This window comes from Phalangium opilio, unplaced genomic scaffold (assembly GCF_054372755.1).
Source record: "Phalangium opilio isolate 3A_F unplaced genomic scaffold, DU_Popi_V2 ptg000041l_1, whole genome shotgun sequence".
NCBI lineage: Eukaryota > Metazoa > Arthropoda > Arachnida > Opiliones > Phalangiidae > Phalangium > Phalangium opilio.
The window spans coordinates 148,917-170,556 of NW_028324165.1; the positions used below are offsets into that span (position 1 = coordinate 148,917).

General features: G+C 36.8%; 2 protein-coding genes and 1 long non-coding RNA gene across 3 annotated transcripts; 2 read left to right on the forward strand and 1 right to left on the reverse strand.

The window, feature by feature from the left end:
- Window positions 1-265: 265 nt before the first annotated feature.
- LOC149679136 (uncharacterized) lies at window positions 266-1,885 on the reverse strand. Its single transcript, XR_016365671.1, has 2 exons — window positions 1,795-1,885; window positions 266-1,731 (listed from the first exon to the last, which is right to left on the reverse strand). It is a non-coding gene; the product is annotated as an uncharacterized LOC149679136 (long non-coding RNA).
- Window positions 1,886-6,010: 4,125 nt separating this feature from the next.
- LOC149679137 (uncharacterized) lies at window positions 6,011-12,159 on the forward strand. Its single transcript, XM_089834770.1, has 2 exons — window positions 6,011-6,133; window positions 8,815-12,159. The coding sequence occupies exon 2, from the start codon at window positions 9,080-9,082 to the stop codon at window positions 11,108-11,110; it is 2,031 nt and encodes a 676-aa protein (XP_089690896.1). The 5' UTR covers window positions 6,011-6,133; window positions 8,815-9,079; the 3' UTR covers window positions 11,111-12,159.
- Window positions 12,160-12,298: 139 nt separating this feature from the next.
- On the forward strand, window positions 12,299-15,164 carry LOC149679138 (uncharacterized). Its single transcript, XM_089834773.1, has 2 exons — window positions 12,299-13,031; window positions 14,041-15,164. Exon 2 carries the CDS (start codon window positions 14,046-14,048, stop codon window positions 15,081-15,083), a length of 1,038 nt encoding a protein of 345 aa, XP_089690899.1. The 5' UTR covers window positions 12,299-13,031; window positions 14,041-14,045; the 3' UTR covers window positions 15,084-15,164.
- Window positions 15,165-21,640: the final 6,476 nt, after the last annotated feature.

Here is a 21,640-nt window from a genome sequence, read left to right on the forward strand (position 1 = left end):
TAGGGTACCATTGACTGTACCGTGTGATATAATCAAAGAAAGTAATTATGATAGATGGATTTAAAAGTAAATGTTGCAGTACGTTCAACTGGTAAATATGGTTACTGAAGTGTCTAACAATATAAATTTGAATGAGTTTTTGTTGCGCTAAAGATTTGGGATAAAACAGTGGTTTAATTGACAGTGTCACACGAATGGGTTACTGCAGTCAATATTGATGACTAACACGCTTCAGTCTATAATAACAACTTTAAATTGATATAATTAACATCAAATACCATGTATTTACCACTTTATTTCGAAAATATTACAAAAATTTTATAAATGTTTAAGGCTTCACAAAATTTTGATCTTAATATACAGGATTTGCACATATGGAGGAATCATACCATTTACACCAGGAGGACAGAAACCCGTCTCTTTTTGTCCTCTTTAAGTGTAAGTTTCATTAATGCTCCATGTGTGTAAACTTTCTATATAAAGGATTTGCTGCTACTTAATGTCACCTCAAATGAAGTAACATCAGCCTGCTTGTGTAAAAGATAAGAGACAATGTTTGAAGGTACATTTGGATGAAAAATGTTATAAGCAATTATATGACAACGGCAAAAATTTGCTCTCTTGTCATGAGAGTAGCGACAACGTTTCTTCATAAAACTGGTCAAAATAAAGCTATATGTTCGGAAATATCGTTCTGTATCAATTAATTATAATAATAATTTTAAATTAAATTTTTGGTAGAAAGTATTATGAATAAAACTGATTGAAACCGATATATTACAAGAAGCTTCCTGTTTCGACTTTTTCGTTTGCCTAATTGACCATTTCAAACTAAAACATCTTAGATTTAAGTGAGAGTAGAGTGTAAGTTTGCCTAATATTGAAGTGTGTCTGGAGAAGCTACAACGTTAGTTGAAAAGCCAAAATGAGTTGAACGCATTCAATAAGATACGTTTCATTCAAGGTTATACCATAGAGTGTGTGACACTATCGAAACAGGGTGAAGTCTTAGTCGTGTCCTTTCGTTCGAGCATTTATATGTTGAATGTCATATTCATGTAATTAGTTATCTTCACGATATGTATCACTTATCTTTGGTACAAGTACTTGTATTGATATTCGATCGAGGTACTCGATACCAACAATTAGTACTCATCCAGGACTAACAGAAATTACAAATGCCAAGATGAAACCCGGAAATTATAACCAGAGATCTATTTTTTTAGGCTTCTTCAACCTACAGCTGCGTTTTTACTTTCGTTTTTCTCAGCTTATTAATTGGTGACATGATACATTATACCCGTGAACTGGAATGGTATATCAGAACAGATACGTCTTCAATTTCTGTGCATTGGAATCTCTCTTTCATGAAGACAAATAGGCTCTCAAAAGCCTAACCAGTGAATTGCGCACAATATATCTTAGCCTTGCATGGTGCAGCTACACACGCCCCTTTCAATGATAAAACACCTCTGCTACAAGGTTTTTGACGACCTGAACTAACCCCTGTTACAATGCATTATTTTAGTAAAGATTGTGAAGTTGTATTATTAAAATGTAAAATTATACTTCGTCTACCATAAACTACACTATCGTTACACATTAAATACTTGAATAAACTTCCATTCCAGAGTCATGTTACCGAGATACAGTACACTAACCCTAAACATGTGAGAATTGTGGAAAATAGTCTGCTGTTTGAAGGTTCACGAAATAGATGGCGTGAAGAACCTAAACATAGAGGTTAAAGGTTATTGCACTGACCTTTGACGATAACCGACACAAAATACTGACATTACACCGTACGTTCAGTGTCAATTGAAAAGCTAACTGAACTGAACCACCATCTTTCCTTGCTTGCATGAACATCCAATCTCAGCCCAGAATCCAATTTCGCCTCGAAACCTAAGCCGCCAATCAAAAGCCAGAATCCAGTTGTCTATGGACCAATGAGCGACGAGAATCCAAGTGGGCGCGGAAGGTTAAGCCTGCAGAATACGGCGGCTGTTCTATCAGAGGTGGATTAGGGGACGTTACGAACGAGCCATAGGGCTCACTGTGAGGGCATTTTATTTACGAGAGAGAGGAAGAGGAACGGCTGGGTGGGTTAAAATTCCTCCCCTCTATCAACGGAGTAAGATTAAGGTCTCTACCTGGTGGATGTTAAGAGAAGTAACACGGGAAATTGAGAAAATGGCCTCCGAAGTTAAGCTTCAAAACTCTTCGCGACCTATTATGAGTATTAACAGCTCTAAAAGTTATTAAGAAGTATCAACTCAATGTAATTTTTATTTAATGGTCAAACAAAATATGAGAAATAAGTCTGTAGGTTGTAACATAGATAAAAAACCCACAAAAAGTAGCGAAAAATCGAAAAATATAGCTAAGCCTTTGCCGCGCTTTAAATCAGTTTCAACCCAGTGCTTGATTTTAATAAACCCCGTCACAATACCACCAAAGAAATCGGATGTTAAACGGAAAGGTATTTACCCTGCTTTGAAACTTAAAAAATGGGCCACCAACGCTACTCTAGTTTCAGAGGAAGTCACAAAATAGCTGAGATCATTTTTTAATTGTTCTATTAACTTCTTAATAATGGGAAAGTCCGCGCCTCCCGACGATTGTTCCATTTCTAACTATAAACGACTCTTGACTGAGCAAGCCTTGTACATCATACACTAAAGCAGACGCTATTTTCCATCCGTTAGGTGGCGATATCGTTACCCTGCTATCCTCGCGAATTCTCTCTCATTTTTGGGGGGGCTTAAAAATAAAGAGTAGCTCTATGTTCCCCCATCGCTTTTATAAAGCATTTGCCCATCCAGAAATTCGGCCTCTTTCGTAACTTCCCCTAATCCACCTCTGATAAAATATGGATTGATTTAATTGAGAAAATATGGATTGATTTAATTGGGAAATATCTACTTTTACATAGCTTATCCGTATAATTGTTAGTTTGCTCTGAAAATGGTTATAGGTATTTTTTGTGGTTTAATTAAGTCTTGAAGAATCTCTGATATTTTACCGACATGCTACTGCTAGAACATAGACTCTAGGACAGGGTTGGAAATAAGGTGAATTTTGTTAGTGGTCCTCGGGACTAGCGACCCCTCATGTTGGAATTATTAAACTGGTCCTTGAGACCAGTGACCCTCGCATTAATTATTATTTTACCGGTCCCACTATAAATTAAATTTCCAAAATGGTGAGAATAAAAAGCACGTAAAGACACAAAAGTAAAGAAGCTGAAAATTCTAATTGATTTTGAATTTTTTTACTGTAGGAAAAAGTAGCGTATCAAAATTAAAAACAGTTAACTTTTACTTCTTACTACACTAACTTCATCAGGCCATACTCCTTCGTCCACATTGTCGGCAACGTTGATGCGAACAATAGCATCACTACCCACCACAACGCCATCGCTTCCTGCAATAAACACAATCAACTCACCAGCTTCGACATCGATTCCTGCTACGACCATAACGCACTCACACGCTACTCCACCGCTTTCAACAACAACAACAACAACCTACTCAACAGCTTCGACACCTCCCCTTGGGACAACTCTAAATCAAATACCAACTTAAATAGCTCCAGTACAAACCCAACCTAGTGAAACAACACTGAGTACCTTACCATTACACCAACCTCCTGAACTGACTAAGACTCCATCTCAACATTCTACTTTGCAAATTCATCATCGACCGCAACACTTAGCAGCACAGAATATTGCGCCACTGACTCATCAAAGCAACTCACCTTGTCTACATTTACAAACATTTACCAAATTGGACAACATCAGAACATCCTATCACAGTGACCGGACCACCATCTCATTCTCATCCGTTCCCGTATATTTAATAATAATAACAATAATTTATTAATATTGTATGTATACAAGCAACTAGGAATGTTATCGGATTTAATTGTAGATAAGATGTTGTGAAGATCAAACTTGAAGGATTAGTCTCAGGTGTTGCTGTAGAAACGTCGCCAGCATCTTCGGCTCAGGTTATAATGCCCCAAATAGTCGCGCCACTACTAGCCAAAATAACAGAGTCGTGTACGGAAATTGCCGACAACTTGGCTACTAAACCAAAACTGGTTGCTTCGAAACCGGAAAGAGATAACTGGAGGTTCAAAATTGAGTCCAAACTGAACAGCACTGAGCAAGAGCAACTACTCAACACCTTGGAAATAAACGGCTTTCCAGAAAAATCCGATGAGAACCTGATATCTGTTTTAGCCTCTATAGTTCACCATCTGGGTTTGGCCTTTCCAAGCGATTTGATTCGAGTCTGTCGTCAAACTAGTGTCTATCCAGTAGCTACCAACAAGCCTAGATCGATCGCGGTCACGTTTCATAGGGTGGAAACGGCCCAGACTTGGTTGAAAGCCTTCAGAGAGAAGAGGTCAACTGGAATCTTGGCATCATCTTTGGATAAATCATTCAAGGATGACAAAATCTACATCAACCAGAAGTTGACCCATTTCAACAAGAAATTGCTGCATCGCGTCAAAGAATTCGCTGAAGCAAAGCAGTACAAATTCGTTTGGGTTCAAGATGGCAAGATTCTTCTGCGTAAAAATGAAGACGCTCCAATTATTAGAATCAAATCTGATAAAGACATTCCACCTCAATAAACTTATCTCCATGCGTTCCTTAACCTTTTTTTTTTTTTTTTTTCAAAAAAATGTCAAAGTATTTCATTTTCCAGTGTAATTTTGAAATAAAGTTTGTTTTTTATATGATATTCAATATTTATTCGTACAATTTGTTATAGGGTTAGTGTGTGGTAAGAATACGCAAGTTTTAATTAATACTTTGACAAAAATTTATATTAAAAGTTCCAAAGAAGTTTCATGTTATTCTGTCAATTTTAGCTGCGATTTTATATCGAATCAGAGGTGGATTAGGGGAAGTTACGAAAGAGGCCGAATTTCTGGATGGGCAAATGCTTTATAAAAGCGATGGGGGAACATAGAGCTACTCTTTATTTTTAAGCCCCCCCAAAAATGAGAGAGAATTCGCGAGGATAGCAGGGTAACGATATCGCCACCTAACGGATGGAAAATAGCGTCTGCTTTAGTGTATGATGTACAAGGCTTGCTCAGTCAAGAGTCGTTTATAGTTAGAAATGGAACAATCGTCGGGAGGCGCGGACTTTCCCATTATTAAGAAGTTAATAGAACAATTAAAAAATGATCTCAGCTATTTTGTGACTTCCTCTGAAACTAGAGTAGCGTTGGTGGCCCATTTTTTAAGTTTTAAAGCAGGGTAAATACCTTTCCGTTTAACATCCGATTTCTTTGGTGGTATTGTGACGGGGTTTATTAAAATCAAGCACTGGGTTGAAACTGATTTAAAGCGCGGCAAAGGCTTAGCTATATTTTTCGATTTTTCGCTACTTTTTGTGGTTTTTTTTATCTATGTTACAACCTACAGACTTATTTCTCATATTTTGTTTGACCATTAAATAAAAATTACATTGAGTTGATACTTCTTAATAACTTTTAGAGCTGTTAATACTCATAATAGGTCGCGAAGAGTTTTGAAGCTTAACTTCGGAGGCCATTTTCTCAATTTCCCGTGTTACTTCTCTTAACATCCACCAGGTAGAGACCTTAATCTTACTCCGTTGATAGAGGGGAGGAATTTTAACCCACCCAGCCGTTCCTCTTCCTCTCTCTCGTAAATAAAATGCCCCCACAGTGAGCCCTATGGCTCGTTCGTAACTTCCCCTAATCCACCTCTGATCGAATCCGATAAGTTTTCCTTCTTTAGGTTCTTTTCAATTGAAAGAAATGTTAGTGTTTCCTTGGAACAGCACTACGTCTTTTTACTTCACAGTGGCATAACTTAGCACGAAAATAAGTCAAACCTTCATATTAATCGTATTAATATTAATATTTTTGGCTAGATAAATGGTCTTTAATTAAAATTATAGATTTCCAATATTTTTTCATAAGTCTGTAAAAAGTCATACCTTATTTGGTCTGTTTGTATAACCCATTCACTCTTTTCGTTTCTGAGCGCCGCGTCAATAACAGTCGTCTGCTCACTTAAAGAACGATACAGCACTCACGGCGCCCGTCGTTCCTTCATTTCGTTGTAAAACACTTCTTTAACAAGGTAATTGTTATTTATTATTATTATTTTTCTTCAATACTTTCTGAACATTATATTTTTTAGAATTTATCTCTTAAAACAACAATTTATTGGTCTATTTTCATATTCCCTTATCGCGCCAAAGCCCCAACTCACTCCTAACGGTTTTGCGGTTAAGCCTTGGTCAAAAGATTGATGGAAAATTATGTTCAAACAAAAGACAGTTTTTGGAACATATGCACGCGTTCGCGAGTTGTAATTGAAGAGTTACGTTCATGTTAAATTGACTATATAAGTTAACTAAAAACATCAAAATCTTCACATTAGACTTATTGAAGCAGAGAGACTACAGGTAGAATTATCCTTGAAAACCCATTGTAAACTTAACAGTTAGGGTAACCCTCGTAGTGAACGAGTATCTGAAAATTTTAAGTTAGACCTCAACCGTTTATCCACGTCGTGCATGACAACCCACCCCATCCCAAACACACGGTGTTCACGTAAACGTCACATTGTTGACTTTTTGGACTACTGCATTCAAATAGCTAATAAGAAAGAATTTTCGTGACTTGTTAAAAGTATTAGTTTTTGGTGTCCGCTCCTATCACGTTCCCTCTTGCGTGAGTTGCGTCTCTAGGGGAAATATAAGCCTTTTCTTTATGCTCTTTAAGATTTTATGGGGTTGAGGTGGAGTGTTCGATTCTTATTAGAGGGGTTAAAGTATAAGACAAACACCTACCTATTTTCACTTATGATTCATCCTCGCAAACGCTAGACTAGATGTTAGAATGCAGTCAGTTGTGGGGAGTTAAGGCCTTTTTAGCGGAAACGAGGGGCTTATAAAATTTCTGAATCAAAAGTGACCGCGTTTGTTGGTATATGTCAAGTGAGAGTCAAAATAGATTCTAATCCAATTTTTAATATTCAACATAATATTCAATCTTGTTCATAAATGTTCACACACTTTTATAGGGGTCAAACTAAAGAAATTAAACAAAAAAAATCAAACTTATATCTAAGGGAGGTTTGCAATTTATAACCTCTATGGAATGTCTCCTTTAAGTTTCAAATTTAAATTTTAGGGGTGTTTGGGTTAAAATCGTGCAGTTATGCACTAAAAAAATAATGTTCAAAAAAATAGAATGTTAAGATTTTTAAAATGAATCAATCCGTCAACCATAATCCAAGTTCTTTAACAATAGTTTCAAGCCAGTTAATCAATAGTTTCAAGTTTTTTTTAATTTCTTACGCCAAGTAGCTCCTCTTCCATATTCTTCCTAGGGGTTCAGGATCTTTTTTTTCTTCTCGATTTAAGGGTTTTTCTTCAGGATCTTTTTTTTTTTCTCTTTCTTGATTTAAGGGTTAATTATGTTTTTTTTTCTCGCGATTTAATAATTCGCGCGCTCTCTTCTTCTAGGGGTTAAAATATTCAACTTGATGAAAAATAAAGGTATCAAATGAATAAAAATAAAAACATCGAATAAAAATAAAGGTTTCGATTTAAAAATTAATCTCCGTCCGTTTAGAGATTTCTTGGGGGTGAGTCGACAGGGTCTCGTTTAGACAGTTCAGGTATCGACTGACGATGGGACAGGAGGGACTTCGTATATATAACTTCTAGTTTCTCGCAAGGATTTCTGGGATAATGACGTTTGTTGATTGACTTCGGTTTGGCGAATAGTGGACCATATTTATGACGTAGCCGGGCGTATTCATGTTAACAGCGAATGGGCAAAACTTTTTGTTTTGGGACCAAATACGGATTGGTCAGTTTAAGGGTTAAAAAAATGTTCTAGAAGTTTCTCGGGCCAGGTACCAGGATAGTGACTCAAGGTCTTGTTGCTTGGGGGTCTAAATAAGCTAGTATTTCTCTGGTTTCTTGGAAAAAGTTTTCGTTGCTAGGTGTTTCATTTTGCACTGTGGATACTGTGGTATAGGATAGTTCTAGAAAGTTCGCTGTCAATTTTGATGGGCTATTTCCTCTTTCATTGTAGTTATTTTTAGAAACCGTGAATTTCTTTTCAGTTTGTTTTAAAGGGATAGGTTTAAGTTTAAAGGGCTAATAGTATCTTTATAGGGGTAATTTAAGGCACTTTGTTATTAATTTAAAGGTTTAATCGGAAATTTAATTTGATTTTCGTGTCAAGATGGTTATAGAAAACACGAGTGAAACATCTACACCCTCCTCTTACTTGGAAGTACAGTAGGTTTACTCCTCACAGACAGTAGTTTTCGTGCTATTTTGCACCATTTAAGATTTTTTATTTTGATATACATGATTTGCAGTTTTAGGGGAATATAGACAGTTTCAATGTAATTTTGGTCTTCAAAGTGAGAGCTTTACAATGTTTAATTAGAAAAAATAAGTAAAAGTAATAAACTTAAGCCTTTGCCCAAAATGGCATAAAACGTTTGACTTGGCTTGTCTCAGTTTGAAGCTGATTGTCGCTAAAATGTACTGTACACGTCTCTAGAGAAGGTTTCGAAATAAGACAAGTCAAAAGCCAGTTTATTAATTAGTCGGGCCGCTTTTTTTAATTCAAACCCCGAGCCTCACTGGTCCCGTCTACTTTAATAATTCCAACTTAAATACATAGAATAATGGCACTGGTCATTGGGAGTAGTTTAATTATTCAAGACAATGATTTCTTGTTCAAATAAGGGTTTGGATATTCATCTATATTTATTGTTATTATTATTTTCAGGCGAGTTACGATCAGCTGCAAATTACCCAAAATACTAGAAAATAGAGATTGAAGTACTCGTCAACAATATGTCTGACGAAGAGTTCTTGGCTGCCGTTGAAAAGGGCCAAATGAATGAACTGGTCAGTTTGTTAAACTATGGTGCCGATATCCACTGTACTAAGAACGGCAGAACCGCGTTACACATCGCTTGCGATAATGGAAAATCCGATGTGGCATTGCTTCTTATTGAAAGGGGTGCTGATGTAAATGCGAAACACCGTTAATGAGTGCTTCCAGGCATAATCTACTCGACGTGGTTAAGTCTCTTTTGGATAAAGGTGTCAACATCGACGCCGTTGATAAAATGGGGAAAACGGCATTACAATTGGCTTGCTTTTATGGATACTCCGATGCGGCATTGCTGCTCATTGAAAAAGGTGCCAATGTTAATCAGGCTGATGTAGATGGGACAACACCGTTAATGAGTGCTTCCAGCACTGGTCTACTCGACGTGGTTAAGTCTCTTTTGGATAAAGATGTCAATTTCGACGCCGTTGATAACTGGGGAGACACGGCATTACAAGTGGCTTGCGATAATGGAAACTCCGATGCGGCATTGCTGCTTATTGAAAAAGGTGCCGATGTTAATCTGACTGATTCAGATTTGGGGACAACACCCTTAATGAGTGCTTCCAGCCGTAATCTTTTCAATGTGGTCAAGTCTCTTTTGGAAAATGGTGTCAACATCGACGCCATTAATCAAAATGGAGAAACGGCATTACAATGGGCTTGTGATAGTGGAAAATCAGATTTGGCATTGGTCCTCATTGAGAAAGGTGCCAATGTTAATCTGACTGATGCAGAAGGGACAACACCCTTAATGAGTGCTTCCAGCAGTAATCTACTCGATGTGGTCAAGTCTCTTTTGGATAAAGGTGCCAACATCGACGCCGTTGATGAATTCGGAGAAACGGCATTACAATGGGCTTGTGATAGTGGAAAATGTGATACAGCATTGCTGCTTATCGATGAAGGTGCCAATGTTAATCTGACTGATGTAAAGGGGACAACACCGTTAATGAGTGCTTCCAGGCGTAATCTACTCGATGTGGTCAAGTCTCTTTTGGGTAAAGGTGGCAATATCGATGCCCTTGATAAAAAGGGAAAAACGGCATTACAATGGGCTTGTGATTATGGAAAATGCGATGCTGCATTGCTGCTCGTTGAAAATGGTGTCAATGTTAATCAGGCTGACGCAGAAGGGACAACGCCCTTAATGAGTGCTTCCATGCATAACCTACTCGATGTTGTCAAGTCTTTTTTGGATAAAAGTGTCAATATCAACGCTTTTGATAGAAGTGGGAAAACAGCATTACAACTAGCTTGTGATTTTAGAAGTACCAATGCGGCGTTGCTGCTCATTCAGAAAGGTGCCAATGTTAATCTGGCCGGTGCATATGGGATAACACCGTTAATGAGTGCTTCCAAATGGAATCTACTCGATGTTGTCAAGTCTCTTTTGGATAAAGGTGTCAACATCGACGCCATTGATAAAAAGAGAGACACGGCATTACAATTGGCTTGTGATTATCGACAATCCAATGTGGCGTTGCTACTTATTGAAAGAGGTGCCGATGTTAATCGGGCTGACTTTAATCCAACGAGACTGTTAACGAGTGCTATCCAGCAGGATCGAGTCGCTGTTATCCAGTCTCTTTTGGATAAGAAAGGTCTCAACATCGACGCCGTTGATGAAAATGGAAAAACGGCATTACAATTGGCTTGTGAATTAGGAAAATCAGATGCGGCATTGTTGCTCATTGAAAAAGGTTCCAATGTTAATCTGACTGATTCAGATGGGACAACACCCTTAATGAAGGCTTCTGAGTGGAATCTGGTCGTTGTGGTTAAGTCTCTTTTGGATAAAGGAGCGGATGTTAATGCTAGGAATAACAAAAGTCTTACTGCATTGCATTATGCCACTTTAAATAAAACAGTTGTCTCTGAAATCCCTGAAGAAGGAGATATTCATGATATTGGCGACGTCGATATCTTAAGTCTCCTTTTGTCAAAAGGAGCGGACTATAATGCAGTTGACATAAATGGGAAAACACCTTTGGATTTGGCTAGAGAGACTCATATGTCGCGAGCCAATGAAATCATTAACGACTCAGTTGAAAATATTGAAGACTTGAAAGAAGAACTGAGAACACTGAAATTAAAGTTGGAGAATGAAAAATTGCAGGCGGCAACGAGAGAACTTAAATTAAAAGAAGAATTAAGAGAATTGAAGACACGCTCGGTCAATTACTGAAGCAAACGGAGAATGACAATTGGAAGCGACTACGAGAGAGCAGATTGACAAACTGAAACCTAACATATTAAATCGTTATTTTTAGACAGTAGTCGTCTTATGTTTTCGAAAGTTGTCCTAAATTCGTTTTGCAATAGCTACCTTGAATTTCTGTATTTCGCTGTTTGTTAACCTGTATTTCCTGAAAATTAACATGCAAATCCCGCATTTCATGGAAATTAAAAAAAATAATTAACCACAGTTTCGCCTCAAAATGTACCAATGTTTTCTACAAACTTTTAGAAAAATTATTTCCTTCTTTGAACTCCTAAAATCGCGACGTATGATATCAATAGTATACGAAAAAAAACCTTTTCAACGTTTTGCTTTGAATGGAAATGAAGAACCACGTAGTGTTTCCCAAGTACATTACAATATTACACTACACTTCCTCGGCGAAAGGATATTACCTAACGACTATACACCTACTACCTCATTCAAAAACTGTTGAACTAAAAAATCAGAAGAAGTTCTTAGATACGCTGGAACCTTCTTCTGCTGGAACAAAATTAAACAAACCTCATAAATTCATGTGGTGTAAAATGGCGTAGTCAATTTCAAGAATATGCTCGTACTTTATGCTTTATGTTTCAAACTCATGTCAAAATCCAAAGTTCAATAATATTTTAAAGTTAAGATCTCTAAAATATGTTTTGTTTTGCTTTTTTAATGTTTTAATTTAAAGAGGAAACATTTGTTTTAAAATATTACTGTCATTTTAAACTTCGGTAATATTGTTTAAGTTTAAAACTCTGAATTTAGCACGTTTTTTTTTGCTTTTTGAAAAATCTTTAAATTTAAAGAGAAAACTTTTTTGTAAATTTTTTATTATTTGATACTTTTTAAGTAAAAAGTTCGTTGATATTGAAAAAAAAAAAAAAAAATTTTTGTTGCAAATTTGTACTTGAAACTTCCATAATCATCTAAATGTAGATGCCAAGAAGTTCTCATTTTCTTTCAAAAAGTTGTGTGACAAAAGCATTATTAAATTTTGCAAGTTGAAAGTGAAATGTTGAATTTTTCATTTTATTTTATTTTAGTTAATTTGCATTTCAAACGTTAGGTAATCTACGTATCAAATGTGATTCGTTTCAAACCTCAGTAGAGTTTAGTGTTCAATTGACAGAGTGGTAATTTGAGAAATAAGGCGGTGGCCAGTTAAAAAATTAATTTCCCGGGATGATAGTAGTCCCCGGGAATTTCCCATACTTATTCAGCGCGTGGGAATAATAAGTGGACAGTGACCAGTTTCTTTTATAAAAAAAACCCTTGCACTACACTCGTCACACGACCAAGTTTGAAGTATTCCTTATTTCTCACTCTGACAATTGATATTCCTCGAATGATTCGAATCCTCGCACGGGCGCGTGATCGATTTGGCTTTGACCAAGTCACTGACCAGGCTGAGAAATTAGGCGCTGGCCCTGGACAAATGTCCGCTCTAAAAATTAGCTGAGCCAGTTTAAAAATTAAATGTTTTTAGGGTCTACTGGCCCTAAGGAGACTTAATTAACTAAAAACTTCCAAGGTTTTAAGTGGCCAGTGTCCACTTTTTTAATTAAAAGTACTTTCTCTCTTCTGGCCATAAGGCAAGATTTTTTTTAAAAAAAAACCTAATTTCTCAGCCTGTCTGTCACTAAACCTTCGTATTAATCGTATTAATATTAAGAGTTTTGGCTAGATAAAAGTTCTTTAATTAAAATTACAGATTTCATAAAGTTTTCATAAGTCTGTAAAAAGTCATAGCTTATTTGGTCTGTTTGCATTACCCATTCACTCTCTTAATTGCTGAGAGGTATTAACAGTCGTCTGCTTAGCTAACGCACCATCGACAGCAGTCACAGTGCTCGTGCATTTCGTTGTAAAACATTTATTTAACAAGGTAATTGTTATTTATTATTGTTGTTTTTTTTTTCTTCAATACTATGTGAACAGTATATTTTTTTAGAATTTTAAACAATAGTTTACCGGTCTATTTTCTTATGCTCTTATATGCGCCAAGCCCCACCTCAAACGGGTCTGCGGTTAAGCCTTGGTCCAAACAAAGGCCAGTTTTTGTGAACAATTGAACGAGTTCGCGAGTGGCAATCATATATATATATATATATATATATATATATATATATATATATATATATATATATATATATATATATATATATATCTATGGTTGTAATTGAAGAGTTACGTCGTTCATGTTAAATTGGCTATATAAGTTTCCTAAAAACATCAAAATCTTCACATTAGACCCATGAAAACTATCATCCTATGTGGTTAGGAACGCGTTAGAAGAGAAAAATCCAGTACATTGTCAAGTTATAAATGAAGGCCGGGAAATTGTAGATTTGAGACACACCCATTTTTTTTAACGTAACTAGTGTCAACTTAAACATAGCCAGATAAAAGTGAACTTAATAATAATGGTATTAAGTTCTAGGCTTAATTAACCAGTCATTGGGGCTTCCAAATGAATTCAATTTTCTTGAATATGTCGCATGTAAAATTAAATATCCAATGCACTATCATCAACCCCTTGTCCCCTTCAGCGTTGTCTGTAACCAAGGTTCGTTTAAGTTAGTTATAGCTTCAATCTAAGTTGGCCTAACGCACCTTCGAATCAAAGCTTACGGAAAAATCAAAGTTAGTTTTCGTTTCCACGCGGTTTCAGATTAAGGCATTTTCAGACGATACAACTTTTGACTCAACTAGATGGGTCAAAAAGTTGAGTCAGTAAAAATTGGTCAGTGATCAATTTTTAATTTCGTGATTCAACTTGTTCAACTTCTGTTCAAACGACCCAACTAATTTACTCAACTAAAGTTGACTCATATAAATGAGTCAAAAAGTTGTACGGCATGAAAAGGCCTTAAGTTTATTTCCAAACGTTTCAGGAACAATGTCTGATCCAAATCTAACAGAACAATTGGTGAGCGCTGCTGAACAAGGGAATAAAAATGAAGTAATTAGATTATTAAATCTCGGTGCAAATATCGATGGCTACAGTGGCGACGTCTTCACCGCATTAACTATGGCTTGTTATCGAGAACACCGCGATGTCGCATTTATTCTTATCGAAAGAGGCGCTGATGTCAATGTTGGTACTCGTTTCATGATATCGCCCTTAATGCTAGCTTGCGAAAAGAATTTAGTCGATATTTGCCAATGTCTATTGGACAATGGAGTTCATATTCACAACCGTGACAACAATGGCTTTACCGCCTTGGGATATGCCACTTTAAATGGTTGCCTTAGCATGGTTGTTGCTTTAATTGAAAAAAACGCCGACATGAATGATACCGCAAACGAGCTTGGTTACAATGCTTTACACTGCGCTGCCTCAACGAACAAAGCGGACATCGTACATTACCTTCTGTCTAAAGGCGTCGATTACAAAGCGGTTGATAAAGAAGGCAAGACTCCTTTGGATTTAGCTTCGGAGAATGGTTACACGGAGATTGTTGACAGGATTCAGACCTTCATCTATCAAGATGTAGACTCGAATTCAAATACCGTAGAAGAAAACGCGCGTAAAGTTGCGATAGAAAACGGACAATTGAAAGAGAAAGTTGAGGAATTGAGTAAATCAATTGAAATAAATCAAATTTATGCCAAGCAGAATTATCTGGAATGGAAGGGGAAAATCCAAAATTTGAAGGAAGAGAATGAGACGCTGAAGAGAAAATTGGATAATTTGGAAACGAGTATGATATCGCAACAATCACCAGAATATTGCAATGGAATTGATGATTCTGTGGTAGAAATTCAAGATTCAGCATCGAATGTAGCGGAGCAATCGTCGCAAACGTCTCCCGGTCCCGGTAGTTCCACTCAAAAAAGGATGCCCGAACTAGTCACTCGTCTACTTAACAAAATTAGCAAATCTTGTATGGAATTTGCCCAAGAATATACCGCAACTACTCCTAAAAAGATTTGACTGCAATTTAATGAAAATATGTAATCATTATCGTTCCTGCTTCTTACGTTCCAAAGTCTTTGAACTGCTTTTTTTTTTTTTTTTTTTTGGATTTCTGGAGAATTGATGAGAACGTTTAACTTTTTAAGTCAAAAGTTAAGTAATTGTGGGGTTTTTTATAAAGATTTTCGTTAGTCATCTTAATAAGGGTTCAAAGGGAAAAATTATAGAAGTTTGTTTTAACTTATTAAGTCAAAAGTTATGTAATTGTGGCGTTTTTTTTAGGAAGGGTTTTTTTATATAATTTTCGTTAGTCATCTTAATAAGGGTTCAAAGGGGAAAATTACGGAAGTTTGTTTTAACTTTTTAAGTCGAAAGGTAAGTAATTGTGAGGTTTTTTTGGAAGGGTTTTTTATAAAGATTTTCGTTAGTCATCTTAATAAGGGTTCAAAGGGAAAAATTATAGATGTTTGTTTTAACTTATTAAGTCAAAAGTTATGTAATTGTGGCGTTTTTTTTTAGGAAGGGTTTTTTTTATATAATTTTCGTTAGTCATCTTAATAAGGGTTCAAAGGGGAAAATTACGGAAGTTTGTTTTAACTTTTTAAGTCGAAAGGTAAGTAATTGTGAGGTTTTTTTGGAAGGGTTTTTTATAAAGATTTTCGTTAGCCATCTTAATAAGGGTTCAAAGGGAAAAATTATAGAAGTTTTAACCATTTAAGTCAAAGGTTATGTAATTGTGGGGGTTTTTTTATGGAAGGGCTTTTTATAAAGATTTTCGTTAGTCATCTTAAAAAGGGTTCAAAGGGGAAAATTACAGAAGTTTGTTTTAACTTTTTAAGTCAAAAGTTAAGTAATTGTGATTGTTTTTGTTCTTTTGTGGGGAGGTTATATCTTCGTTAGTCATCTTAATTAGGGTGATTTTTAATTAATACCGGTTAATTTTCAACTATTTTAATAAATTTTAAATATTTTTCAAAGCCAAAAATAACAAAAGTTTTAACTTAACTTTTGTAATGTTGATTTATTTTTTGCATAGATCTTCGTTAGTCATCTTAATTAGGGTGATTTTTAATTAATACCGGTTAATTTTCAACTATTTTAATAAATTTTAAATATTTTTCAAAGCCAAAAATAACAAAAGTTTTAACTTAACTTTTGTAATGTTGATTTATTTTTTGCATAGATCTTCGTTAGTCATCTTAATTAGTGTGATTTTTAATTAATACCGGTTAATTTTCAACTATTTTAATATATTTTTCAAAGGGAAAATAACAAAAGCTTTAACTTTTTAAGTCAAAAGTTAAGTAATGTCGATTTTTTTGGCATGTTTTTTTTTTATTATTTTTCAGTGATTTTGATTTCTCAACTTAATTCACGTTATATTAAATAAGTACAGTTTAATTACCAGCTATTTTGATATATTTTTTCGAAGATAAAAGTTTAACTTTTTAAGTCAAAGTTTAAGAAATTTTATTTGCTTATCCCTTTGTATTTTTAAATTTCGTTTTTTTTTAATCTTAATTAGTGTGATTTTTTAAATTAATTCCAAAATATTTTTTCTCTTATAAACTGTATTGATTCAAAGTGTATACCATACATATTTCAATAAATAGCTTAATGCATTTTTCTCTAAAGCCTAATATTACAACTTCATGTTGCTTACTTCTGGTTGTTTTTATTATCCCTAAAACTAAACTGTATTAAATAAATAAGCCATTTAATCATACATATATCTTTTTACAGTTCAATTTAAATTAACCTTCGTTTAATTTTAAGTTATAAGGGGCCGAATAAACACAACGCAATTTGAATACACCATTACAAAAATACGACAACGGGTAAATATTTAACAGAGACCTCAGAGTTCCTCTAATCTACATAAATTAGCAAGTTATTACGAGAAAAATACCTACCTAATTTCCCTAAATATTCAACGAATTGCATTACAACGATTTCTAACCCAAGTGTCCATTCAAATCGCAGCTAGAGAAATTGTTACCTTTTAGCAAACCTAATAGTAGGCTAGTATAGTTTTTGCCATAAACCAAGGGCAAATGGAGATAACGGAAAGTAACAGGCACTGTTACAAAGTTTCGCTTTCTCTCTAGCTTTGGTCGAAAATTCAGCTCTCTACTTCAATATTACGTTATATCAGAAGGGGATAACAGAAGAAGGATGACACTCTGTAACCTCTTAATATTTTAGTTATGAAACATGATTCTTCCCAGGCTCATGGTCCCCTTTTTGTTTGCTCTACCGCTCTTCAAACTTCAGATGGGTAATTATCGCACCTTTGATTGTTTTAATTGACGTGGGACAAAAATCCACGAGCGCATGCGATATAGTTAAGCAGCGCTAATAGAATAATGATGAGGGAACCATTTATCGCCGCTCGCGTGTGTGGTTCAGTTTGGTAACCTTGCTCCAAATGTTAAGGGGTGTTGTGAAGAATCATGTTACAACTACCCTGCTTGGTGGTACACTTCTCTTGAAGAGAAGTATTATATACTTTTGTTCATATTGTATTATTAATCTCTATTATTAATAGTTAGGCTATTGAGGCATTAGAATATCTGGTTCTTGCATTGCAAATATTGTAAATTTAATTCGGTTTGCGCTAGTATTCCACGAGGGGAGCAGTAAAAAAGTAATTTTCCAACGTGAATCGTGCTCTCTTTACTGCCTCAGTTTGTCTTATTTCTATTTGCTTTTGATAGACATTATCAGTGGCAGTTCATTACCAGTATTATAATGTATTCTCCATTCGACGCTAGTGTGTGGTATCAAACAACAAATTTTCTTTTTACTGAAACAGTGTTGCGGCTTTGCTACGGTTTCAACGTAATTGCTTATTTTATTGTCGGCCTCCACTGTTTATTAAAGAAAAGGTCTCGTTATTCCGTGAAAATAATAAATACCACGTTTTTAGTGAATACGGGTAGTTGATATTTTAAGGGTTCCACAAGTAACTCGAGAAACCCCTTTGCATGTCGTCCCTGCTGCCGTACATTCGCAGTTTGGCAAGAAGACGCTGATGAGGGACTGTGTCGAAGGCCTTCGACACATCCAAGTAAATAACATCAACACGTTTGTTGTTGTCATATGCTGTAGTCCAATGATGTAGAGATGACAGCAAATTGGTTGTGGTGGATTTGTTAGGTAAGAATCCATGTTGATAGGGGGAGAGATGTGGAGCAAGATGGGCTGATAGGGCCGATTTTATGCACTTCTCCAGCACTTTGCAAACTGTAGATGTAAGGCTTATCGGACGATAGTTACGGGCATTAGATTTTTGGCCGGAGTTCTTATAAATTGGCGTGATATGCCCTGTTAACCAGCTTACATAACTTCCGCCAGAGCTTGGTCTTTAAGTTAACTTCACGCCTGATGGGGCGGGGAAGTTTCATGCGTTTAGATGTGGATCGACCAACAAACAAGGGAATACAACGCTCTATGAAGGCGAATAGCCGTCCCTTAAAGTATAACCAAGCTTCCTCCATAGGGAGGGTAGGTAATATCGACCAGTCTTCTTTGGCGATCAGAGAGTTCAGTGCCGTGTAATCGCCCTTGGAATAATCATAATCATGAGGAAATGCTTGGTCAGAGATCCCAGCGGATGGTAGAGGATAGTCTATGAGTAAAGATAGATGGTCACTTCCGCCTACGGTCAAGAATAAAGTGACGTCAGGTACGTGGAGGGTGGAGGTTATGACCAGGTCCAAAACGCTAGGGGCGGATCGACGAGTACGAGCTTGACTGTGACGGGTTGGACGAGTCACGTGTTGGCGTAGTAGATTTTTGAGCAAACAATCCAAGAGAAGGGCGTGCTCTCTGGAGGCTTGCTTCTTAAGTTTCATACTTGTCCAGGAGATATTAGGTAGATTGAAGTCGCCCACTAGTAGAAGCTCAGGCGACCGACCACACACGGAGGAGATATTATCGAAGAGACGTGTAGTGGCATCTAGGGAAGTGGTAGGCGCACGATAGACACATCCTAGGTTAATCCATGCAGTACAATCTGGGGGCTTTAACGTCAACCAAATCGATTCCTCAAATTGTTGGTGTAAATTTAGTTCATAAACTATGAAGTGCGCACGAACGTAGACCATGACACCCCCACCGGCTTTGCCAAGCCTGTCCTTACGGTAAAGGTTATAGCCTTGTAGGGTAAAAAGAGCATCATTATGGATATAGGAGGCCCAGGTTTCAACAACACAGATGCAGTCCGCACTCCAAGTTGGGGCTACCGTGCGCAATTCCTGTAGTTTGCTCAACACTGATTGGGCACTGAAGAATACAACCTTCAGAGTAGATGATGTAACAGGCAGAGTGGCAGTGGTGGAGGAAGGAGCAGTAACAGGCTCTTGAAGTAGAAGAGATGAATTGGAGACGGTCGAATTAGAAGAGTCAAGTAGAGGTGGGAGCGTTAATGGTTTTTTGGCGACGGACCTTCCGCAGCGACCGTAACCTTTGGGCTTAGCGGTGGAATGGACACCTGAGTGAATGAAGAACCCGAGACATTGGTAACCGGAGTAGGGTGGGAGCCTGTTTGTATGAAACAGAGCAACTCTTTAGGGACAGTATCCCTGGTATCGGTGGTAGCAGTAATTTGACTTGGCAGTGAGACGGTACAGTCAGTAGAAGTGACAGGGCTATCCCGTAAAACCACAGCCCCCTTGCGGATAGAAAAGTTGTTATGGCCTTCCGCGCGACGTTGGCGAAGGTCCTCAACCAGTTTACGACGCTCGGCACGGTACGGTCAGGAACGACAGGAAAGCAGAAGTCGTCATTAGGGTCACGTCGAAGATCGTGCGCGCCTTTAACAAAGAGTTGACGGTGCGTCACTTTGGTGAACCGGACTCGGATGGGCCTGTGCTTTTGACCAGGGAGGAAGCGTCCAAGACGGTCAACCCGAATTTGGAGGCAGTCCGAGTGAGAAAATCCAAGCGGTTGAAGTAAGCTATAGATCCAGCGGCGATCCTCATCCAAGTTATCATCGTCATGGACACCAAACAGGATGGCATTGTATTTGCGTTCGCTTATCTCAAGGCGCTCATCAAAAACGCCATTGAGAACTTGATGGGAAGGGCCAAACGCCTCGTCACGCGTATCTCTACCATCAGGTGGAGGAAAGAGTGGGAGACTCTTCAGTTCAGATAAAGTAGCAGCTTGAGATTCCAATCTGGAGTCGAGGTTTTGATAGTTTTTAAGGAATTCGTCAGGGTTCAGTGCAGCAAGAGTAGAATCATGGCTAGACACCCTCAACTGCAAGGTCTCGACGCTAGACTGTAGGTCCGCTACCGAACTGAGTACATCTGGGGCAGCGGTCTCGGCGCTTCGTTGAGAAAGAACTGACAGTTGTGCTGATAGTCCATTAAAGCTGGTGGTGAGATCGTGGAGTTGTGCATCAACTAGCAGTATTAATATTTAAAATCATAAATGGTAAAACCCCTGAGTATGTATTGGACCTTTTTAAATCAGCCCTAAACGGACCAAAACAAAGTCATATAACAAGAGGCAACTTACATAACTTATATATGGAAAATACATCAAATAAATTTAACCAAAAAAAGATTAAAACTCGAGGTATATCCTTATGGAATAGTTTACCAGTATTTCTAAAACAAATTAATTCCAAATCCATTTTTGTAAATGAAATGACCAAGTATCTAAAAGAAAATAGAACAAAAACATGATTGTTATATTTATCTCATTTTTTATGTAATTTAAATAGCGGACTCCCTTGTAAACCAGAACTTTACTCTGAATGGGAAAATCCGGAAATAAAGCTTATTATTATTATTATTATTTTTATTATTATTATTATTATTATTATTATTATTATTATTATTATTATTATTATTATTATTATTATTATTATTATTATTATTATTATTATTATTATTATTATTATTATTATTATTTTTATTATTATTATTATTGTTATTATTAAGAAATACCGTGCCTTGGTTCGGCTTCTTACAACTCGGGACAAAAAGACTCATGCCGCTAATGTTTGCAACGAGGCTCGTACTCACCCCAAAAAGTTTTGGAGTTTAGTGGGGGGTAACTTAAAATCAGACAATCACACCATCTCGCTAAAGTCAGGCAAGGACCTTATTACGGACCCTGAAAAACTGTCCGTTATTTTCGGGAATGTATTTTCTAAGATTGCGGTTGATGACGGTCAGCTTGGAAACTATTGCGCTCCCCCTTCGCTAATGCCAGTCAACTTCTCACTCCCAGTTCTATCACAGTCAGAAATATACTCAGCCATTAAACAAATGCCCGCGAAATTTACCACGGGGGATGATGGTATTCCGGCTTTTATCATCAAGGGCTGCCACGAAATATTGCTTAAGCCTCTTGAGTACATTTTTAATCTGTCACTGAAAAAGCAATACTTCCCAGCCTCCTGGAAAAAAGCTTTGATCGTTCCGGTTTACAAAAACGGCTCAGCTTGCGACCCTGTCAATTATAGGCCGATCTCCCTCCTTTGCGTCTTGGCTAAAATTTTTGACAAACTCATCCACTCCAGTCTACAACGTTGGTTCGGTACTTTCCCTAATGAGTGT

What these genes read in the sequence shown, in the direction of transcription:
- LOC149679137 (XM_089834770.1), top strand. Translation starts at nt 9,080, where the DNA reads ATGAGTGCTTCCAGGCATAATCTACTCGACGTGGTTAAGTCTCTTTTG.
- LOC149679138 (XM_089834773.1), top strand. Translation starts at nt 14,046, where the DNA reads ATGTCTGATCCAAATCTAACAGAACAATTGGTGAGCGCTGCTGAACAA.